At 33.9% G+C, this 17,923-nt stretch overlaps 1 protein-coding gene across 29 annotated transcripts in view; it reads left to right on the top strand.

Annotated features, from left to right (window-relative positions):
• EPB41 (erythrocyte membrane protein band 4.1) overlaps positions 1 to 17,923 on the top strand; it is a 151,409-nt gene that overhangs the window by 95,929 nt on the left and 37,557 nt on the right. For 16 of the 29 annotated variants that reach the window (XM_016131953.2, XM_016131955.2, XM_016131958.2 and 13 more), the window contains 7 exons: positions 114 to 201; positions 4,043 to 4,195; positions 6,248 to 6,345; positions 8,389 to 8,561; positions 12,854 to 13,059; positions 16,197 to 16,253; positions 17,451 to 17,513. In XM_016131953.2, the coding sequence (XP_015987439.2) occupies positions 114 to 201; positions 4,043 to 4,195; positions 6,248 to 6,345; positions 8,389 to 8,561; positions 12,854 to 13,059; positions 16,197 to 16,253; positions 17,451 to 17,513 (838 nt within the window). The remainder of the gene's footprint in view (positions 1 to 113; positions 202 to 4,042; positions 4,196 to 6,247; positions 6,346 to 8,388; positions 8,562 to 12,853; positions 13,060 to 16,196; positions 16,254 to 17,450; positions 17,514 to 17,923) is intronic. The other 13 variants (XM_016131954.2, XM_016131959.2, XM_016131977.2 and 10 more) reach the window with 3 other exon arrangements.

The raw sequence follows: 17,923 nt of genomic DNA on the forward strand, positions 1-17,923 counted from the left end.
TACATATTGGCATATATATATGTCTATATAAAGTACAATTAATATCCAAATGTTATTGTTGTAAATGTTGCCACTGTGACATTGAAAGAGTTTAAAATTTTTTTCTATCAAAGGTCTATGACTCCAGCTCAAGCTGACCTGGAATTTCTTGAGAATGCCAAAAAGTTGTCTATGTACGGTGTTGACCTTCATAAAGCAAAGGTAATGATAACTTTAGCCTTCATTAATATGCATGTATCAGATCTGTGTCATATAATACTTCTCATCAGCCTTTATCTGGGCTATTATAAAACATCGGAAAGAGATAGGAATTCTTGTTAGAATTTTAAGTCTATCAGGTGAATCAATCAAGTGTATCAAGTGTATAAATTGAATTGTCCCTTTGCAGTTCCACCATCAAAATGAAGTTTCAGATCCAGTCCACTCTAAGGATCAAAAGATATAATATCTAAAGCAAAAGAAATATCTTCCTAAAATGTAGATAAATTTAAAAATGTAGAGTGGCAGCAATGCATGTTGCACAGCCAACATCACCTATCTCAGAATCACCTGGGGTGTTTCTTAAATATCAGGTTCCTGAGCTCCTCCCAGATTTTTTGAACTACTTTGGAGGAGAGGCTAAATCTCCAGATTTAATGAAGATCTCAAATGATTTACATTCGTGCTTAAAGCTGAGAACCATTGACTTAAGGTAGCAGTTCTCAAAGTGTGGTCTCTGAACCAGCATTTAGCATCATCTAGGAACTTGTTAGAAATGCACATTTCAGGCGCCATCCTAGAATTTCTGAATCAGAAACCGTGGGTCAAACCCAGCAGTCTGCTTAACCAAGCTCTACAGGTGATTCTAGTGCAATGGCATGAACCACAGTAGCTCATTTGAAAACTACTGAGTTATGGAATTAGAAACTTGCACTCTAATCCTAGTTCTGCCTCATAGAACCTAACAGGATGAATACTTAAGAAAAGCCACTTGAGTTCTCTCATTTTCAGCTACTGACATGGCTAGGGAGTTAGAGGAGTTTATGAGGGAAAGGGCTCAAGGTATAATGAGGTTTATTTAGAGGAACTTAACAAGGATGCATGAAGAGAGGACTCAAAACCATGTCCAATGAGAAACAAGCAAAGGAATAGGGATACTTAGCAAAGGAAGAGAAAGCAAGGGGAGGCATAATATCTGCCATAGTATATTTAAAGGGTTAATGTGTAAAGTAGAGATTTTACTATGGATCCAAGATAAAACTAGAGCCAGTAAAAATGGGAACTGCAGGGAATTACTGTTCAGCTTATTTGACAAATTAACTGTCAGAGCTCCTCAAAAATGGGATGAGCTACCTCATAAGGTAGTAAGTTCTCTATCACTAGAGGTATTCTAGAATAGACAGTATAGTCTACCATTTTACTCTACATTTTCAAAGAGTGAAAACTTCCCCTTGGAGGAATTTAGAAAAGGACATTCAGATATCTGGCAGGTCGTTACACTAAAATGACCTTTCAGCCTTCTCCCAACTTGAATATCTGACTTCTGAAGTCTCTTCCTTATTTAAGTTACATTAATTCTATTAAAATTTTATTACATGTTAGTGATTTTTGTTAAGATGTTGCTCTGGATTATTTTGGCCTGGGCACTATAACTTGAATCTATATAATTCATGAATCTCTGAAGTAGATGGTAGGAAGATTAGTACATCAGATCTGGTTTATTTCCAGAACTAAGATAGTTTTGGTCTTGCTTCTCAGTTCCTGCTGGAGGATGGTAGTATCAGGAATGGATGAAGGAGTCCGGCAGCATGTTCCTTTCCCAGATGTTATAAAGCAGATTGTTTCTCCAGAACATATAATTGAGAAATACAGTTGTACCCACGAGCCTTAAGAACTTAAGAGGGCATCTTCTAGGAAATTCTGTTATATAGTCATCGAATTGGAGCTGTATATAATTTCTGCTTCTCAGTTGTGCTTGTACATACACATCTAGGCACTAATATGTTTCACTATACTCATTTTGGGAAAAGAAGTAGTCAAGAAGCATTTAACTCTGGATTTTGATTACTTATCTAAGTAAGCAGTCATCTGTTGACATTAATTCAGATGCCATTTATTATCCTTGAATTACAGGCATAGATGATTAGCATTTAATTTTTAATTTTTTTTCTAAGAGGCATATAAATATTAAATATGACCTTACTATATCTTACTGTTTTTCCTTGACTCAGGGATAATATTTATAATCTAATATACTTAACATAATAATTATGAAAATCTGAGATTCTCTCACACTGACTTTATATAGGAATAAACTTAACTTTTTTATTTATCATGATTTTTGGATGGATGACCACTTTGTCATTTCAAAAAAAATTATAATTGTGGATGATGGTTGGTAGTATACATAGCCCTAAGCCCTAGTCTTTAGGAAGTCATGTGGTCTGCTGACTTAAACATATATGTATAGGACGTGCTAATATCATAACTACTATAGTAATTGTTTGCTGATTATAACGTTAATAGATATTTTAGAACTGGAAGACCAAAATGAGAACATACATACTTACTAGAAGTTTCATATACAGACAGATATGGTAAAAGTAAATAAGTGTCTCTTTTTGGGTTCTTCGGAAAGTCTTTTTGGAGGACGAAGAGGCTCAGTTTTATAGGAGAGGTGTTGTGAAGGCAGATGCAAGCCCAATGATATTCCACAGTGGCTTTGAGAGGTAGTGATGGTGGCTATATTGCTTGTTATAGCAGTTATTTCCTGCAGTGGGTAAGATGTGTGCATGTCGATGCTTCTTGGACAAGGGAAAAACAGATGTTCCCTCAGAGTCACTAATAAGAAAATGATTGATGTTAGTGGTTGAGGGTTTAAGCCTGAGGCACATCGTTACCTTAAAGTCCCTTAATTTATCGACCTAAATGAATCAAAATTGTTGTAAATCAGAAGCAAAGAATTTATTGATATTTGTCATAATAAATTATGAATAAGAATATGGGCAGGTAACAGATTCAATGTAAACATTTATTGAGCATGTTGTCAATGACAGACAGTATTTGGGGTGATACAGAAATGATTAAGATACAGTTTCCACCCTCAAGGGCTGGATTGTAATTTTTTCTAGTTGTTTTTCTGATTATAAAGGTGGTATATACATATGATTAGTGATATATTATTAATATATATGATTAGTAATATGTATATATGTATGTCTTATCTAAACATATTTGTATGTGTCTAGAATATAGGATGGTAATCCTGGAAATTATCAAATTATTATTGGTTACTATTAAGGAAGAGAAGATAGAATTTTACTTTTATTTTACACATTTCTGTATTGTTTAGATTTTTTTACATACATACATTAGTTTTGTGATATTTAAATGTTTTTTTAAAAAGAATACATATTTATTATAATTGGAAAGTATAGAAACAAATGAAAAATTGCTCATAATTTTACCACCTAAAGAATGGCATTATTAACATTTTGGTATATTCATCTTTCTTCTATGTATATTTTTTATATTGTTTAGAGAAATTATATATGCAACTTCATCCTGCTTTATTTCCCTTCACATTACAACATAATTATTTTTCTATTTATCTCCCTAATTCTACATAACTGTTTTAATGGCCACGTTGTGTTTCACTAAAGGATAGTCAGTAATCTAACTCTGATGCTTGGATACTTAGATTATATCTAGTTTTTCACGCATATAACATTCTGAATATTTTCATGTATAAAGCCTTTTCTGTGATTTGAATTATTTCCTTGGAACAGATTACAGAAATAGGATTACTAGGTCTGATTTAGACATTTTAAAGACATTTGTGAAAGGTAATAACATTGATTTTTTTAAAAATGTGGTAGAATAATGACATTTTTATATAGACCGAATAGTCCCATGGGTTTTGATTGTTAGAAAAAGCTTTATTTTTCATTGAATGCTTTGTAACTGTTTTTGGTTGTCGATATCTTTAGATTATCTAATAATAGTCAACAACGTGTTGAACATTTTGCTCAAGACTAAAAATGCTGACACTTTTCTTTTTCAGGACTTGGAGGGAGTGGATATCATCCTAGGTGTCTGCTCTAGTGGCCTTCTGGTTTACAAAGATAAGCTGAGAATTAACCGCTTTCCTTGGCCCAAAGTGCTGAAGATTTCTTACAAACGTAGCAGCTTTTTCATCAAGATTCGACCTGGAGAGGTACAGAATTTGTGTTTTTTTCCTCCTGAATCAACACTGATCATATCTAAAACCTCTTTTCATTCCTGTTTTCCTTACTATGTCATCTAAGAGGTCTCTCTATAGCAAACTGTGCAGGAGCTGATATTCTGTTTTCTAAATTACTTAGTCCTATTAATGCCTCTTTTCTTCCTTACTGCTGGTTTTCAGGGCATTTCTCTTTATGTAAGTATATATACCATGCCCAAAAGTGAAACTTGGATTGATAAACTTGTCCCTCCTTTACTCCAGGTAAAATTTTGATGGAAAATATATTTTAAGTAGCACGAGATTTTTAAATAGTGGGATTAAGTTACTCATGTTTTGCACCACCAGTTCCTTACCTCATATAATTAAAATTTATTAGTATGCATAGCTTCTAGTAGTTACTGGGAATGAATTCTGAGGTGGTTCTAGATTTTTAATGGAGTTGGATGTTCAACTTTGTACCAGATAATTTAGTTATTAATTGGTGGGCAAGTTTCAAGATATCCTAATGTTTGCCAAATTTAACTTTTATATTGAAGAGCCGTGATGATACAGTGGAAAAATGTCTAAGTAGAAATTTAAAAAATAAGTTCTAGCTCCTACTCTGCCACCTTCTAAAAATAAGACCTTGGACAAATCTAAGGCTCAGTTTCTTTATCATTCAAGGGGGATAATACCTCCTCTGTCAGTGTTATTTTGAAGATCAAATGAGATGACAGCTAAAAAACGTCTGAACAGGAAAGCATCATACTGATATAAAAGCCATACTCATGGCTTTTTTGTGTATATATCACCATCTGCTGGTGACATGATTCATAATTTGAGCATGGAAATACTGGATGTGCCATCTTAAAAATCTCAGAAGGATTATCATTGAAACATTTATTTAGAACCATAATTATTTACCTGTGCCTAGCACAGAGCAGTCAGTTTCTTCCCTCAGAGAGTTTCAAATCCAAGAGTCATTCAGTCAATAGATGTTTACTTAGGGCTTTCTTTGTGCCAGGCACTATTCTAGGAGCTAGGAACAGTGAATAAAGAGTCCATCCCTCAACAATATTACCTTTTAATGTGGGAAGCCAAGGGGGAAAAATGCATGTGCGTGCGCGCGCGCACACACACGCACACACACACACACACAAATATTAGTAAGTCTGATAATTGAAGTCCTTGGTTTCTTTAAATGTCAACTAAATAACATATGCTATGATGTAGAATTCTTACTTTAAGAAAGCAATCAGGAACAACAGTAGGATTTTGAGAAGCATAGTATTATGACTATAGTAGGTGATTTAGAAGTAGCGTGGTTTAGTGGAAACAATGAGGTTCTGCTTCTGCCACTTAATAGCTCAGACTGAGCAAAAACTTGTCTGGCCTCAGATTTTTCATGTGTAATACTGTCTAATCATTGTGTTATTGATAATGAAAGGCACTAGACATAAATGTCAGTTTCCTTTTTATCTTAAAAAGTATGCTTAAGGCAAAAACAGAGAGGCAAGGACAGTGTTTCTGGTAGCCCTATCAAAATAGGGCGTACTACAGTCAAAGAGGTATCTCAATAAATTAATGATCAATCAAAAGAAAAGAGAAAACAATTCGAGTTGGTTTGAGCTAAAATCTTTAGCTCCTCTTACTAAAAAGGATTGCATAATAATATTGATTGATTGGAGGAATCATCTCGTGTTCCATTCCCTGATCATTGAGTAGTCTAGTATCCCAAGTGCAAACTGTAACCAAGGAAGAGCAGTGTCTGGACAATCAAAGGTAACTTAATTATAACTCAGGAAAATGTACTCTGTGTGTTTATGAATAAAATAAGATGCATAAATAATATAAGATGTATTCTCTGACTTCTTTTTGTGGAAAAAGCCACCCTCAGTACATTTCTTTTGGTAAGTTGGAAAAAATTTCAAATATTTCATGTCCTTAGGTTAGGAACATCCTTTTTATTCTCAATGACCTCTTCTGTAGCACCATATTTCTCTTGTCCTGTATCACTGTAGTTGAATAATACTCTATGTTCTATGTTTATTTATGTTTTTATAGCAAGAACAGTATGAAAGTACCATCGGATTCAAACTTCCCAGTTACCGAGCAGCTAAGAAATTATGGAAAGTCTGTGTAGAGCATCACACATTTTTCAGGTATTGTTCTCACTTAAGTATTTTTCAAGGATAAATTATTTATGCATGTTTTTATTTTAAGCCTGCTATTGAAATTCCCTTCTTTGAATGACTGGTATTCTTTTATTTAGCTTAAGATCATCCTAAGCAAAACACAATAAATCCAGTTCTCCTTTGGGTTGACAAACATGCTTCACCATTCTCAGAGCACCTTTTTGTGTATGGTAGGAGGAAAAAAGTGAAGAATACGAACCTTTGTTGACTAGGTTGTGATTGCACTAACTGGAGCTGAAATCAGTCCTATCAGGAGGAGGTACCCAGACTTACCTCCACATGCCATTTCTCTAAGCTGCGCTTAACTGCTTTCTGTGAGGCTTTTAACTAGAAGGTTCAATATAAGAACTGATCATTACCTTGGCTCTAATCAGCCCCAGAAAGAGATCACAGAGAACCATCTCTGAAGCCCAATTGTATCAGATAATCAGAAGACAGAAGAAAGTTTCATTTCTGCATTTCAAAAGGTCATATCATTAACCCTCTGTATTTATTTACCAAGTATTTTCTGTGTGCTTACCCTTTGTGTAGTCACTGTACTAGGCATGGGAATGAACCAGGAGATAGTTTTCGTCCCTGTCCTGATGGAACATACAATCTAGCAGAGAATATAGACCTTTCCAATATTACTTGTATTAAAAGGAGAGCCAGCTAGTTATTGTCAGCTTGCCTTTTTAAGAAAATTTCTTTATTTTGGAAAATTGTATACATAGCAACTATAAAGAGAATAGTATAATGAACTCACCATATACCTATCACCCAGCTTCAATAACTATCATGCCAAGGCCAGCCTTGTTTTGTCTACAGCCCCACCCACTACTCCCCAGATTATTTTGAAGCAAATCTGAGACCTCATGTTACGTCATTCACAAATAAACTTGACTCTGTATGAATGGCTCTCAGGAGAGAGAACCATGATATCTTTTCCTTCTACTTGTAGTTTTGTAATATACTTAGCACTATAGTACAGTGGACAGGAAGAAGTAGCAAGGAAAATACTATTTCAATTCACATTTCAAAATAAAACATAAGGATACATTTTATACCTGGTTAAAGAATCTTTATTATTTGCATTAAGATATTTCTTTATACTTTCATCATCCTCTTTAAAATAAAACCAAGAAAATAAAATTTAAAAAAAAAGTTAGGAAGAGTAAAAAAAAGTTATTTTGAATATATATGTGTTAGAGATTTAATATATAGGTGTTATAGATTTCAACTACAGACAATGTATTTACTTGTAGGATAGCATATTTAAATCCATTGCATCAAGATAAGAGGATATCTTAACATGTAATGCTTCATTACATAAAAGAAAGTGAGTATTTGATGAATTCAACTACCCCCAAGGGAAAAAATACTCTTTTTTGATAGTATTTGATATAATAATTTATGTATTTATTCAGCAGGCGCTATACCAGAAATGAAAACACAAAGATGAATAAGTCATAGTCTTTATCCTTTACCCTTAAAGAGTTCGGTTTTGTAGTGGAGACCAGCACATAAATTGTTTCAATTCAGTGTAGTAAATGCCATGACAAAAGAGCACAGGATACTGCATAAAAAGAGGTTCCTGACTGAGTTGAAAATGATTTGACAAAATTGTTATTCTAGTTGAGTGAAAAAAAGAGCTCTGGGCTTGGACTGTTCAGCCTCTTAACAGCTATATGACCTTTTTTTGAGTTTCAATTTCTTATATACATAAAATGATATTATGGGATGTAGTAAAAATATTACAGTGCTATAAAAGCATTTTGAAAACCTAAGGCCCTATCTGTAGAGCTATAAGATGATATTATTAATATAGGCCACAAGAAAACTATGCATGTTGCTTTGAGAAATGACATAGAATTAAAATCATGATTGCTGGATTAGAAATATGTCTTAATAACTATAAGGAAACTATGGTAATTTTGAAACTTCCTTAAATCTTGATTTTGTTTTTGATCTCCCAGCCTCAGAGTGAGATAAAATATGTAATATATGATTATTATGTTCTTCTCCTCCCAGACTGACATCTACAGACACCATTCCTAAAAGCAAATTTCTTGCACTGGGATCGAAATTTCGATACAGTGGCCGAACTCAGGCTCAAACCAGGCAAGCTAGTGCTCTGATTGACAGGCCTGCCCCACACTTTGAGCGTACAGCAAGCAAACGGGCATCTCGGAGCCTTGATGGAGGTTTGTATTGAATATTGATGATTTCTCGTTAATCTAATTCTTTAGAGAGAGATAAAGAAAGTACAGTTATCTATAAGAGAGCCAAATTAAAGAATGTTAGTGGTAAATGAAATGAATCTCACTAATTGTCTAATTCAGTGGAATCATCTTAAGAAAAGGAGAACTGAGGTTCAGAGAGAGTAGTAACTAGATTAAGTTTCCACTGTTAGGTAGTAGTGAACTGAATACCACTAGAACTAGAATTCAGAATCTCTACTGCAGAGTGAAAACCTAATGTAGTATACTGAGTTAAAGCCCTCTTGAATGTTTTTAAACAGTTTTTTTTTTCCAAGTAGAAAAGAAGAAAAGGTCTGCCTTAGTAGAGCAATCATGTCAAAAGTTTATATTTTTTTGTAATGTGGCAATTATATACAGAAAAAGCAATCCTATTATTGGAGTCTCCAAATTTTGTTTAAAAGATTTTTGATAGAATTTATGATTGTATATACTGACAGAAGATCTGTCTGAATTTTTCTAAGTTTAGTCTCAAGGATTTGAGAGCATTACTGAAATGAAGTAACAAGTCATATTTAGTTCTTTATGCCACTCAAAAAAAGGTGGCTAATAAATAAAAGTTCATGGACATAGACAGTGGACTAGTGGTTATTAATGAAGAGGAAGAAGGGGGAAAAAGTAAAAAAATAAAATGTTAAAAATAAAAATTAAAAATAAATAAAAATAAAAGTTCAAAAGGTAGTAACCAAAGTACAGTATTGCTGATTACATTTATTAAGGACTCACCAGTGTACAGCTCTATGCTATCTACTATAAAAGTCAGATTTCATATTACAGAAGTTAAAGGTTGGGATTCTAGAATCAGACAGGCCTAGTTTCAGTCTCAACCCCTGAATTTATGATCTGTCTTCTTGGGCAAGTTACTTAAATCTCTGTGCCTCAGTTTTCTCTTTTCATAAAATGGGTATTATCATAATATAATACCTCAAAGAGTTTTCACAAGGAATAAATTAAATGATGTATATATGGTCCTTAGCACAATGCCTGGCACTTAATAAGTAACCCCAAAATATTAACTATCATTAAGATAAAAGTTTGACCACAGAATTGTTATTTTGTTTTTTATCATCTAAAACTGCCACAATATTTTGGTTTGTCAAATTATGGGAATATATATCATAAATGGCAAGCTTAGTTTAGAAAAATCAGGATCGATCAGTTTAGAAAAGAGAATACCAAGCAGTACAACTTTTGTGCTTCCATACTGTGAATGATCTTCCTGGTGTTTCTCTACTGACTTGAGTTTGAAAGGACTGTTTTAATAGTAATGATACAAGGCAGATTGTAGGCTAAAATAAAGCAGAGTAATGGGGTAGAGGAATGTCTGGGAATGGGAAAGATTGGGGAAGTTTCAAATTGAGTACTCCGATCTAAATTTAGAAGATTCCTCTGAGGAGTTTTGTTTGAACTGAGATCTGAATTATGAGAAGGAGCCAGCTGTCCCAAAATCTAGGGGAAAAACATTCTCAAAGAGGGAGTAGCAAGTACAAAGACTGGGGGTAGTAATGAACTTGACATGTGTCTAGATCAGTGCTGTCCCACAGAACTTTCTGTGCTGATAGAAATCTTCTATTTTGTAATATTCAGTTTAGTAGACAGTAGCCACATGTGGCCATTATGAACTTGAAGTGTGGTTATGTAACTGAATTTTAATTAAATTTAAATTTAAATAGCCACATGTGGCTAATAGCTTCCATATTAGACAGCACAGGTCTAGGTCTTAGTGGATGAAGGGAAGAGAAGTAAAAAATAAGTGAGATCAGAGGAGTAGGCAGGGGCCAGATTGTGTAGGGCCTAGCAGGCCACAGTAAAGAGTTTAGGTTTTATTTTAATTGCAGTAGAACACTATTAGAGGGAGTGATATGATCTGATTTCTATTTTTAAAAGATCACTCTGACTGCTTGGTGAATACTCCACTGAAGGGTGAATAAAATAGAAGCATGATGAGGTCTGTTGCAGGATCTGGGTGAGAGATGACAACAGCTGGGATTTGAATTATATCTCAATAAAGCTGTTTAAAAAAACAACCACCACAGTCACCACCATGATTCTCTGTTGTGATTCATAGTTTGTGGTCTTATTGAGAGAAGGAAAGAAATTTACTTCTCTCCAAGGCTCCCAGGTGATATCTTTCACTTGAATTGCATATCCATGTGTACATAATTAATTTTTTACCAACATGCTCTTGAAATAATATTAACCCATAACAAAAGAAATACAAAGACTTAGGTATAACATTAAAAGTTATTAATATTTAGAGTTTATAAAGTATTTTTATATCTACTGAGTATGCCTTCTTAGCTAGCCTATCAAATTAATATCTTTCACATTTTGCAAATGACGAAACTTTCTGCCTCTGTTTCTAACTGCCAGTTTCCACAATTATACCTACTTTTCCACATATAGTACAGATTGCCAGGGCTAGGAATGCTAAAGACATAAATCATTTGGCTCTGCAATATTAGTATTGGATTAAAACCAAATGCAAGCAGCAAAATAACACATGGTGAAAGCATGGGCTATGTTTCTATGATGCCAGACAGAGTTGAATTAATTCTTTGAGGAGGTGTGAATACACATGTATAATGATACTTTAACACAACTGTGAGCAAAATATTTTGTCACATTCCCCTGTGTTGTTAGATTTGGTCTGCCATCTGCCATTCTTGCATCGACTGGCTTAGAGCACCCTTGAGTAACAGGGACTTGCAACAGGGCACAGAGTTTTCATTGAAAAATAGATACTTGTGTTTCTGCTGTTTTTCTTATGTAGCCTCTAAGAAATGATTTCTTTCACTGGAGATCATTATAAGGTAACAAGCATTTCCTTCTTGGTGTTATGTGTATGAAGTAGTTGTGAATTTCAATTTTTATCTGTCCTGATTCATGGAATTTCTTTGTTTTATCTAATTCTTACTGTTTATAAATCTAAATTTATCAGGATAAATTAAATTCTCTATACTCAGTTTAAGAAGGCAAGAAAGTATGTAATAAAAATTGTAAAGCCTTCCATGCAAAATAATTAAAATTTATAAGTGTCAGTAGAGGGAAGGATGATTTGTTATTAGAATTATTAAATCATGTAGAAACACACTTGCAGTCCTAAACCCTACCAGATAAGTGAGGTTTTACTAGAAGGTGTATAGATGTTTTCTTTTAGTCTCTGGAAGAAAGAAGATAAAAATCATAAAAGAGTGTGAGTGATTATTTCGAAGTAATCAGTCTGAAACTTATATGCCCAATAGTCAAACCAAAACAACTATGAACTCTGAAAAGATCAACCTTTTGTCATAAGCCTGTATTGAATATTCTTTCCAAAACAGTCTATATATAACCTTTTCCCAAAATCAGAGTTTCCTAGCCCCAGCAACCTTGGCCTGTATATGCACTGGATGCCAGTATCCACCCCCCTTTCTCTCCCCCGTTATGACAACCAGAAATGTCTCCACACGTTGCTGTAAGTTCTCTAGGGGGCAAAAGCTACCCCCCCCTCCCGCATTGAGAACCACTGTCCTAAACATATTAGAGAATAGGAGTTGTAATACAAATTGATAAGGTCTAGGAGATGGTAAGAATGAACTCAAAAGGTAGTTGTTTGTTTGCTTGTTTGTTTATTTTAGGGATCAAATGACTTCTTAAAAAGGAAATTGCTTGGTTCAAAGATTTACCTTTAAACAAGCATCAAAAGATCCATTTATCAAGTTAATTTATAATCATTCCAAGAAGGCTTCACAGAAGAAATCAGACTTAATTCTTTTTTTCTAGAATATATTTTTAGGTTCCCGAAGTCACCTATAAATTAATAGATCTTTATATCAAAAAATCTTCATGGAAGAAATCAGACTTAATCCCTTTTTCCCCCTCCATTACTACATTATACATTCTTGAAACTAACAGATTACAAAGTTAAACAGTCTTGCTAAATTTTTAATAAAATGAGTTTTCAGTTTCTTATTTTGATGTCAGTGTCTCAACCCTTTCCCCTTTTTATGGAACATGATCACCAGCACATTTCAGCTTTTCTATTGAGGGTACTTTTAGCTTTCTTGTTGCCATCAGTTACCTGGCAGTGCACTGCTAATGATATATATTTTTTTTACCTCCTGTATGATAACCTACTGGACACTGTAACATCCTTATGTATCCTAGATTCACAATTATTTCACCTGGTGACTTTGAAGTAGAACAGTGACTCTTGCCTTCACTCATTCTTCTCTTTTCCTTTTCTCATTTAACAGCAGCTGTTGATTCAACAGACCGAAGTCCTCGGCCCACCTCTGCACCAGCTATTGCTCAGAGTCAGGTCACAGAAGGCAGTGTCCCAGGTGCATCTGTCAAAAAAACAGTGGCTTCTAAAGCACAGAAGGAAACAGTGGAGGTTGAAGTGAAAACGGAAGAAGGGCCACCTGAGCAAGCTGAGCCCGAGCCTGCAGAAGTGTGGAAGGTATGTCAAGTCCAAGTATCTAGCTAATTCACTTTCTAATCTAGAGGTGTTAACTCCTTGACCAGGAAGATTTTCAAGGCATTGATTCTTGTAGAATTCTAACAAAGTTATTTCTTCCTCGCTCTTTTTGAAAGAAGGTATTTCTCATGAACCTATAAAATGCTTTCATAGAAGTATGTCATGAAGACTGTAAACTATACCAGAAGTTTTCACATTTACCACACCTTCACCTAACTTATATCTAAAAAGAATGGGTGTATAAGACACAGCAGCACTGTGATCCTCTGCTTTTAAAAATAATTTTTACTCATCCAGAAGGAATCTGCACATTCCTTTTTAAGACTACGCTATGCTAGTATGATTAAAATATAATTTGATTTCATAAGATGAATATATGTGCAACATATCCATCTATGTGGTTTTTCAAACTTCGAGAAGCTTTAAAAAACGGGGAGAATCTACTGTGTAGGAGACGTTATTCTGCTTAGTTGCTTACAGTTCTGAGTTGATTGTTCCCACAGTCAGTGAACCTTGTTGAAAGACTACCAATTTAATTAGCAGATTTCCCAGGAGTAACAGTAACGGGACTGATCATTTATGTGTTGATAAGCTTTTTAAACATATTTAAGCAGTGATGAAGTTGAGGTGGTAGTTTAAATTTATTGAAGTAAATACAAGTCTCTCTGTTGACAAGATGAATTAATAGACACAGTCTAAGAAAAAATGACATTTTTATATGTCTGTTAAGAAACTTTAAACTATGTAAAACCTTAGTAAGTACTCTCAACTTGGCAGATGGATTAATCTCATGTTTTGGAGCCAGTTCAATATCTAGTTTATCTGTAGAGCAGAGGCCAATCGGGCTCTGTTTTGACTATATTAAAAAAAAAAAATGAAAAAAAAAAAAACCCCTATTTAATATGACAAGCAGTTTTTACTATCCCTGAGACCAACTTGAGTCTAGAGAGAGAAAAAAATTAAGTGAATGGTGCGTGTTTCCATTTTTGTACCCAGCCAGATGTGCATGACATTGGACATCAAGTTCAGTGTCAACAGTGTCTTTGTAATGTTACACTACCTCAGTTTTTAATGTTAGGATATCTCACTGGCACTTTTGACTGTCAGGCTAACTGGAGAGTGTTGGATTATTGGAGTTGGCAAGAGAATCTTTTTGAATGGCTAAGAATTATTTGGCTTTTTGTTAACTTCTCTTTTGTCTGTAAATAGACACAATTATCTTTAAGAATAGGTTCCATTTGCTCTTGGGACCTTAGCAGAGTGGAGAGATCACTTTCTGGTATACACTTTCTATTTAAGTGCCAGCAGGGGTCTTCTTGCCAATTAATTCTATGTAATGTGTTTTGATATACTTGTGTTGAGATCAGACTGAAAGCTACCACTGATAACCTATTACTATAATAGTAGTAACAGAATTAAGGGTGACTCTGAGTTGATTTTATTATTTGTAGTGGTTATAAAATAATTATGGAATTTACCTGAAGTCATATTTATTATATAAAGCAACAGTAGTAATAAGTAGTCTTGTCACTGTAACTTTCATTATCTAACGCCAGTTTGATGCCTGATAGAGTTAGCTTTTTGGCATCTTGAGCCATTTTGCAGATGTGGAGATAATACCTCTTACCTATGTACATCTTTATCTCATTTAATGTTCTTTGTAGGGTCATACACAAAACTACTGTTGCTACTTGGCCTTCATTCTCAAACTGAGGTAAAGGCTCTCAAGTTTTTTTGCTGTTGGATCGCTAAGAACCCAAAGCAAAAAGTCATTATTCATTTATACAAATCATTTAAAGCTTTGCAAAAAATTAAAAACTACCATTTGTTAAGCATTGACAACTCTATGAAGATAGGTTTTTTTATCAATAAAAAACCTAAACTCAGAGAGGTGAAATAACTGACTAATGTCCACATAGCAGGTATACTGGTTTTCGGAGTGGAAATGACCCAAATTGTGAATTAATTACCCCAGTAGTTAAAAGTGCTATTGCTGGATGTGCTTCTGATTTGTGTGTCACAAGGTTTGATGTTATATTCTTCACATTCAGTCCTAGAGAAAATAGCACAATGACATTGTACTCTGAGGTAATGCTGCCAAGGGCAATTAAAAAGAATAATATGTCAAATACACTGATTGATTGATGGGGTTCTGTAAAGAACTTAATGATACAAAATGAATTGACCCTTAAAAACAATTATCTGGTTTTGAAATATCTGGTGCTTTAGACTTGCTCACTTTATTGTGCTTCCTCTTAATAGTCTGTCTAGGTTTTGTTTTGTTTTTATACATATATACTCCATTTTGAGTATATAAAATGACTATTACTAAAGGTATTTCAAAGCTCAGCAGGAGGCCTTATTCTCTTCTTAGTATTAAAAATGAATCTTACCCATCCACCAAACACATGGGCTCCAACTCCCTAGAGAGGAAATCACAGTGTGTTGAGTGTTGCAGCTGAGCCCCGTGTGTGCTTATTTAAAATCATTATTTATAAATCAGCCTTGGAAATAATTGCATGCATCAGTAACAATTTGGATTAAGTTTATTTTGATGTTTTGTTGTCTAATAAACTGAAGGGGGAAACTGCCTCCTTAAATATATTGATCAACTAACAAAATGTTTTATATTTACCTGCTTGGTGTTATATGTGGTTTATTATTTGTGTACTTTAACTGTAAAGATTTTCTCTTTGTGTCTATCTTGCATGTCATACATTGATATCTTCATTTGTAAATTTGTGTTTAAAAGTTATTTAAAGTAATTCTAGATCATAAAAAAGCAAAGCAAAAACATGGCTTATTTAAGCCTAATTATTATTTTTAATAAATACTTTTTTATATGAATAAGTATAAAAATGTTTTCTTTATCAATGTAATAATTACCTTAATTTTCTTTTTTGATTATTTGGCTGTCCATATTACCTCTTCAGCTTTGAAAATGTGATGGTCAACTAACAGACTGCTCTTGAGAGTAATTGTCCTTCCCTGTAACACCCCCTAAAGGCTGCATCATGATGACTACATATCAGCTTTAAGATGTAGCTTATTTGGAAATAGTGCTCTTCATAGAAACCTACTAACCTAAAGTATTTTACCACTTTATTTCTTAAATGTAGGTGGAAAAAACCCACATCGAGGTCACAGTACCCACCTCAAACGGTGACCAAACACAGGTTTGTGCCAGTAGGCCACTTGTTCCTTTTCCCCTCCTTCCTTAATTTTTTATTCTCCTTCACTCCCCTCTCCTTAAAAAAAAAAAAAAAAAAAAAAAAATTATAAAATGAAGGTTCAAGCAAACAATGAACCAATATTTTATCATTTTTCTTTCTTTTTTTAATAATGGCAAAACAGAAGCTTGCAGGAAAAACTGAAGATCTGATAAGAATGAGGAAGGTTAGCCATTTTTCACTTTCACAAAACTGCATTAGCATCTTCCATGCTGACGTTTACAGTGCATTAAAAAGACAGTGATCCATTCTTTTCATTGATTTCCCTTAATCATAAATTACTTTCAAATAGCAGATATATGTGTATATATATGCATATATGCACACATATGTGTACACAAAAGAAATTATAATCCTACGCTATATATTAAGCATTTTCATTAAAATAAACTTTTCAGTAGGAAAATAACTTTTGAAACACAGTGAAATAATTAGTAAAGGTCAAACCTGTCCTTTACATTTAAACTTTATAAGAAATATTTCATAATGGCACCATATTTTTGAAATCATTGACAACCATTTTATACATATTTATTATGGAAACCATCATAACAGCAACTCCCAGTATTGTTAATAACTATGGGTTTGGCTGCTCTGTGCCTCATTCTTCCCAAATAAAGACAAATCAGTTCTTACTAACTAGAATATTGACTGATCATGTATAAAATGCCCATAGATCTTTCTTATGAAGGTATTAGAGATATATAGACTGCAGTATTATTAAGTATGAAATACTTCCAAAAAGCTAACTACTGTTTTAAAATATTTCTCTATTCCATGGAACATGGAGATTCAAAGCTTCTTAAAGTCATGCATTTTAAGAGAACCCTCAAACAGCTCAGTTTCAAAAATGAACGTAAAACAGCTTGTTATGTAAGAAGCCAATGAAGCCAGGAGCACTGTCTATTTAAATAACATCATCACATTCTTTCATCGTTCATGAACAAGGTCATCTATTTTCCAGTGATAATTGTGTCCTCTCTGTCTCCTTGTGTTCTGTCACCATTTCATGTTGGCATATGCTGCGCTGTGGACATTTAATTTTAAATATTTTTTTTTGGTTTGCCAATTTGCAGTTTTTCCCGCAAGAACAACATTTTAATTTTTTATGCTTTTCTGTTTTTTCCTCTTTCATTTTCACAGAAAAAGAGAGAGAGACTAGATGGTGAAAACATTTATATCAGACATAGCAATTTAATGTTGGAGGTTTGTATGAACTTGAAGCTTATTTAAGTTGGTTGCCTGTAACCTGCGTTCTTTGCTGATCCCCCTTTTCTTCTTTCTGTGCTGCATTTGGTTTTGCATGCCATTGCATGGGAGAATTTTAGGTTTAAAATGCTTTTGCATGTTGGTAAACATGAAGATATGCAACCATCTCTCCTTCTGACTCTTTTTAGTTTCCATCTCTCATACTTATCTAAAAAATATATGATTGGGACTACCTCTGCCTCTCGTGGTTCCTTTGTCTTACTCACTTTTTGAAAATTCTACATCACTGTTAAAAAGAATTTTCCAAGAGTATAAACTCCTTTATGTCCCAAGCATCAAAATTTTCATTTTCTGATGAGAGTGTGGAAAAGTAAGAAAAATGATCACAGTTCAAAATGGTTTTAAAA

Source organism: Rousettus aegyptiacus, unplaced genomic scaffold, assembly GCF_014176215.1.
Source record: "Rousettus aegyptiacus isolate mRouAeg1 unplaced genomic scaffold, mRouAeg1.p scaffold_m13_p_1, whole genome shotgun sequence".
Taxonomy (NCBI): Eukaryota; Metazoa; Chordata; class Mammalia; order Chiroptera; family Pteropodidae; genus Rousettus; species Rousettus aegyptiacus.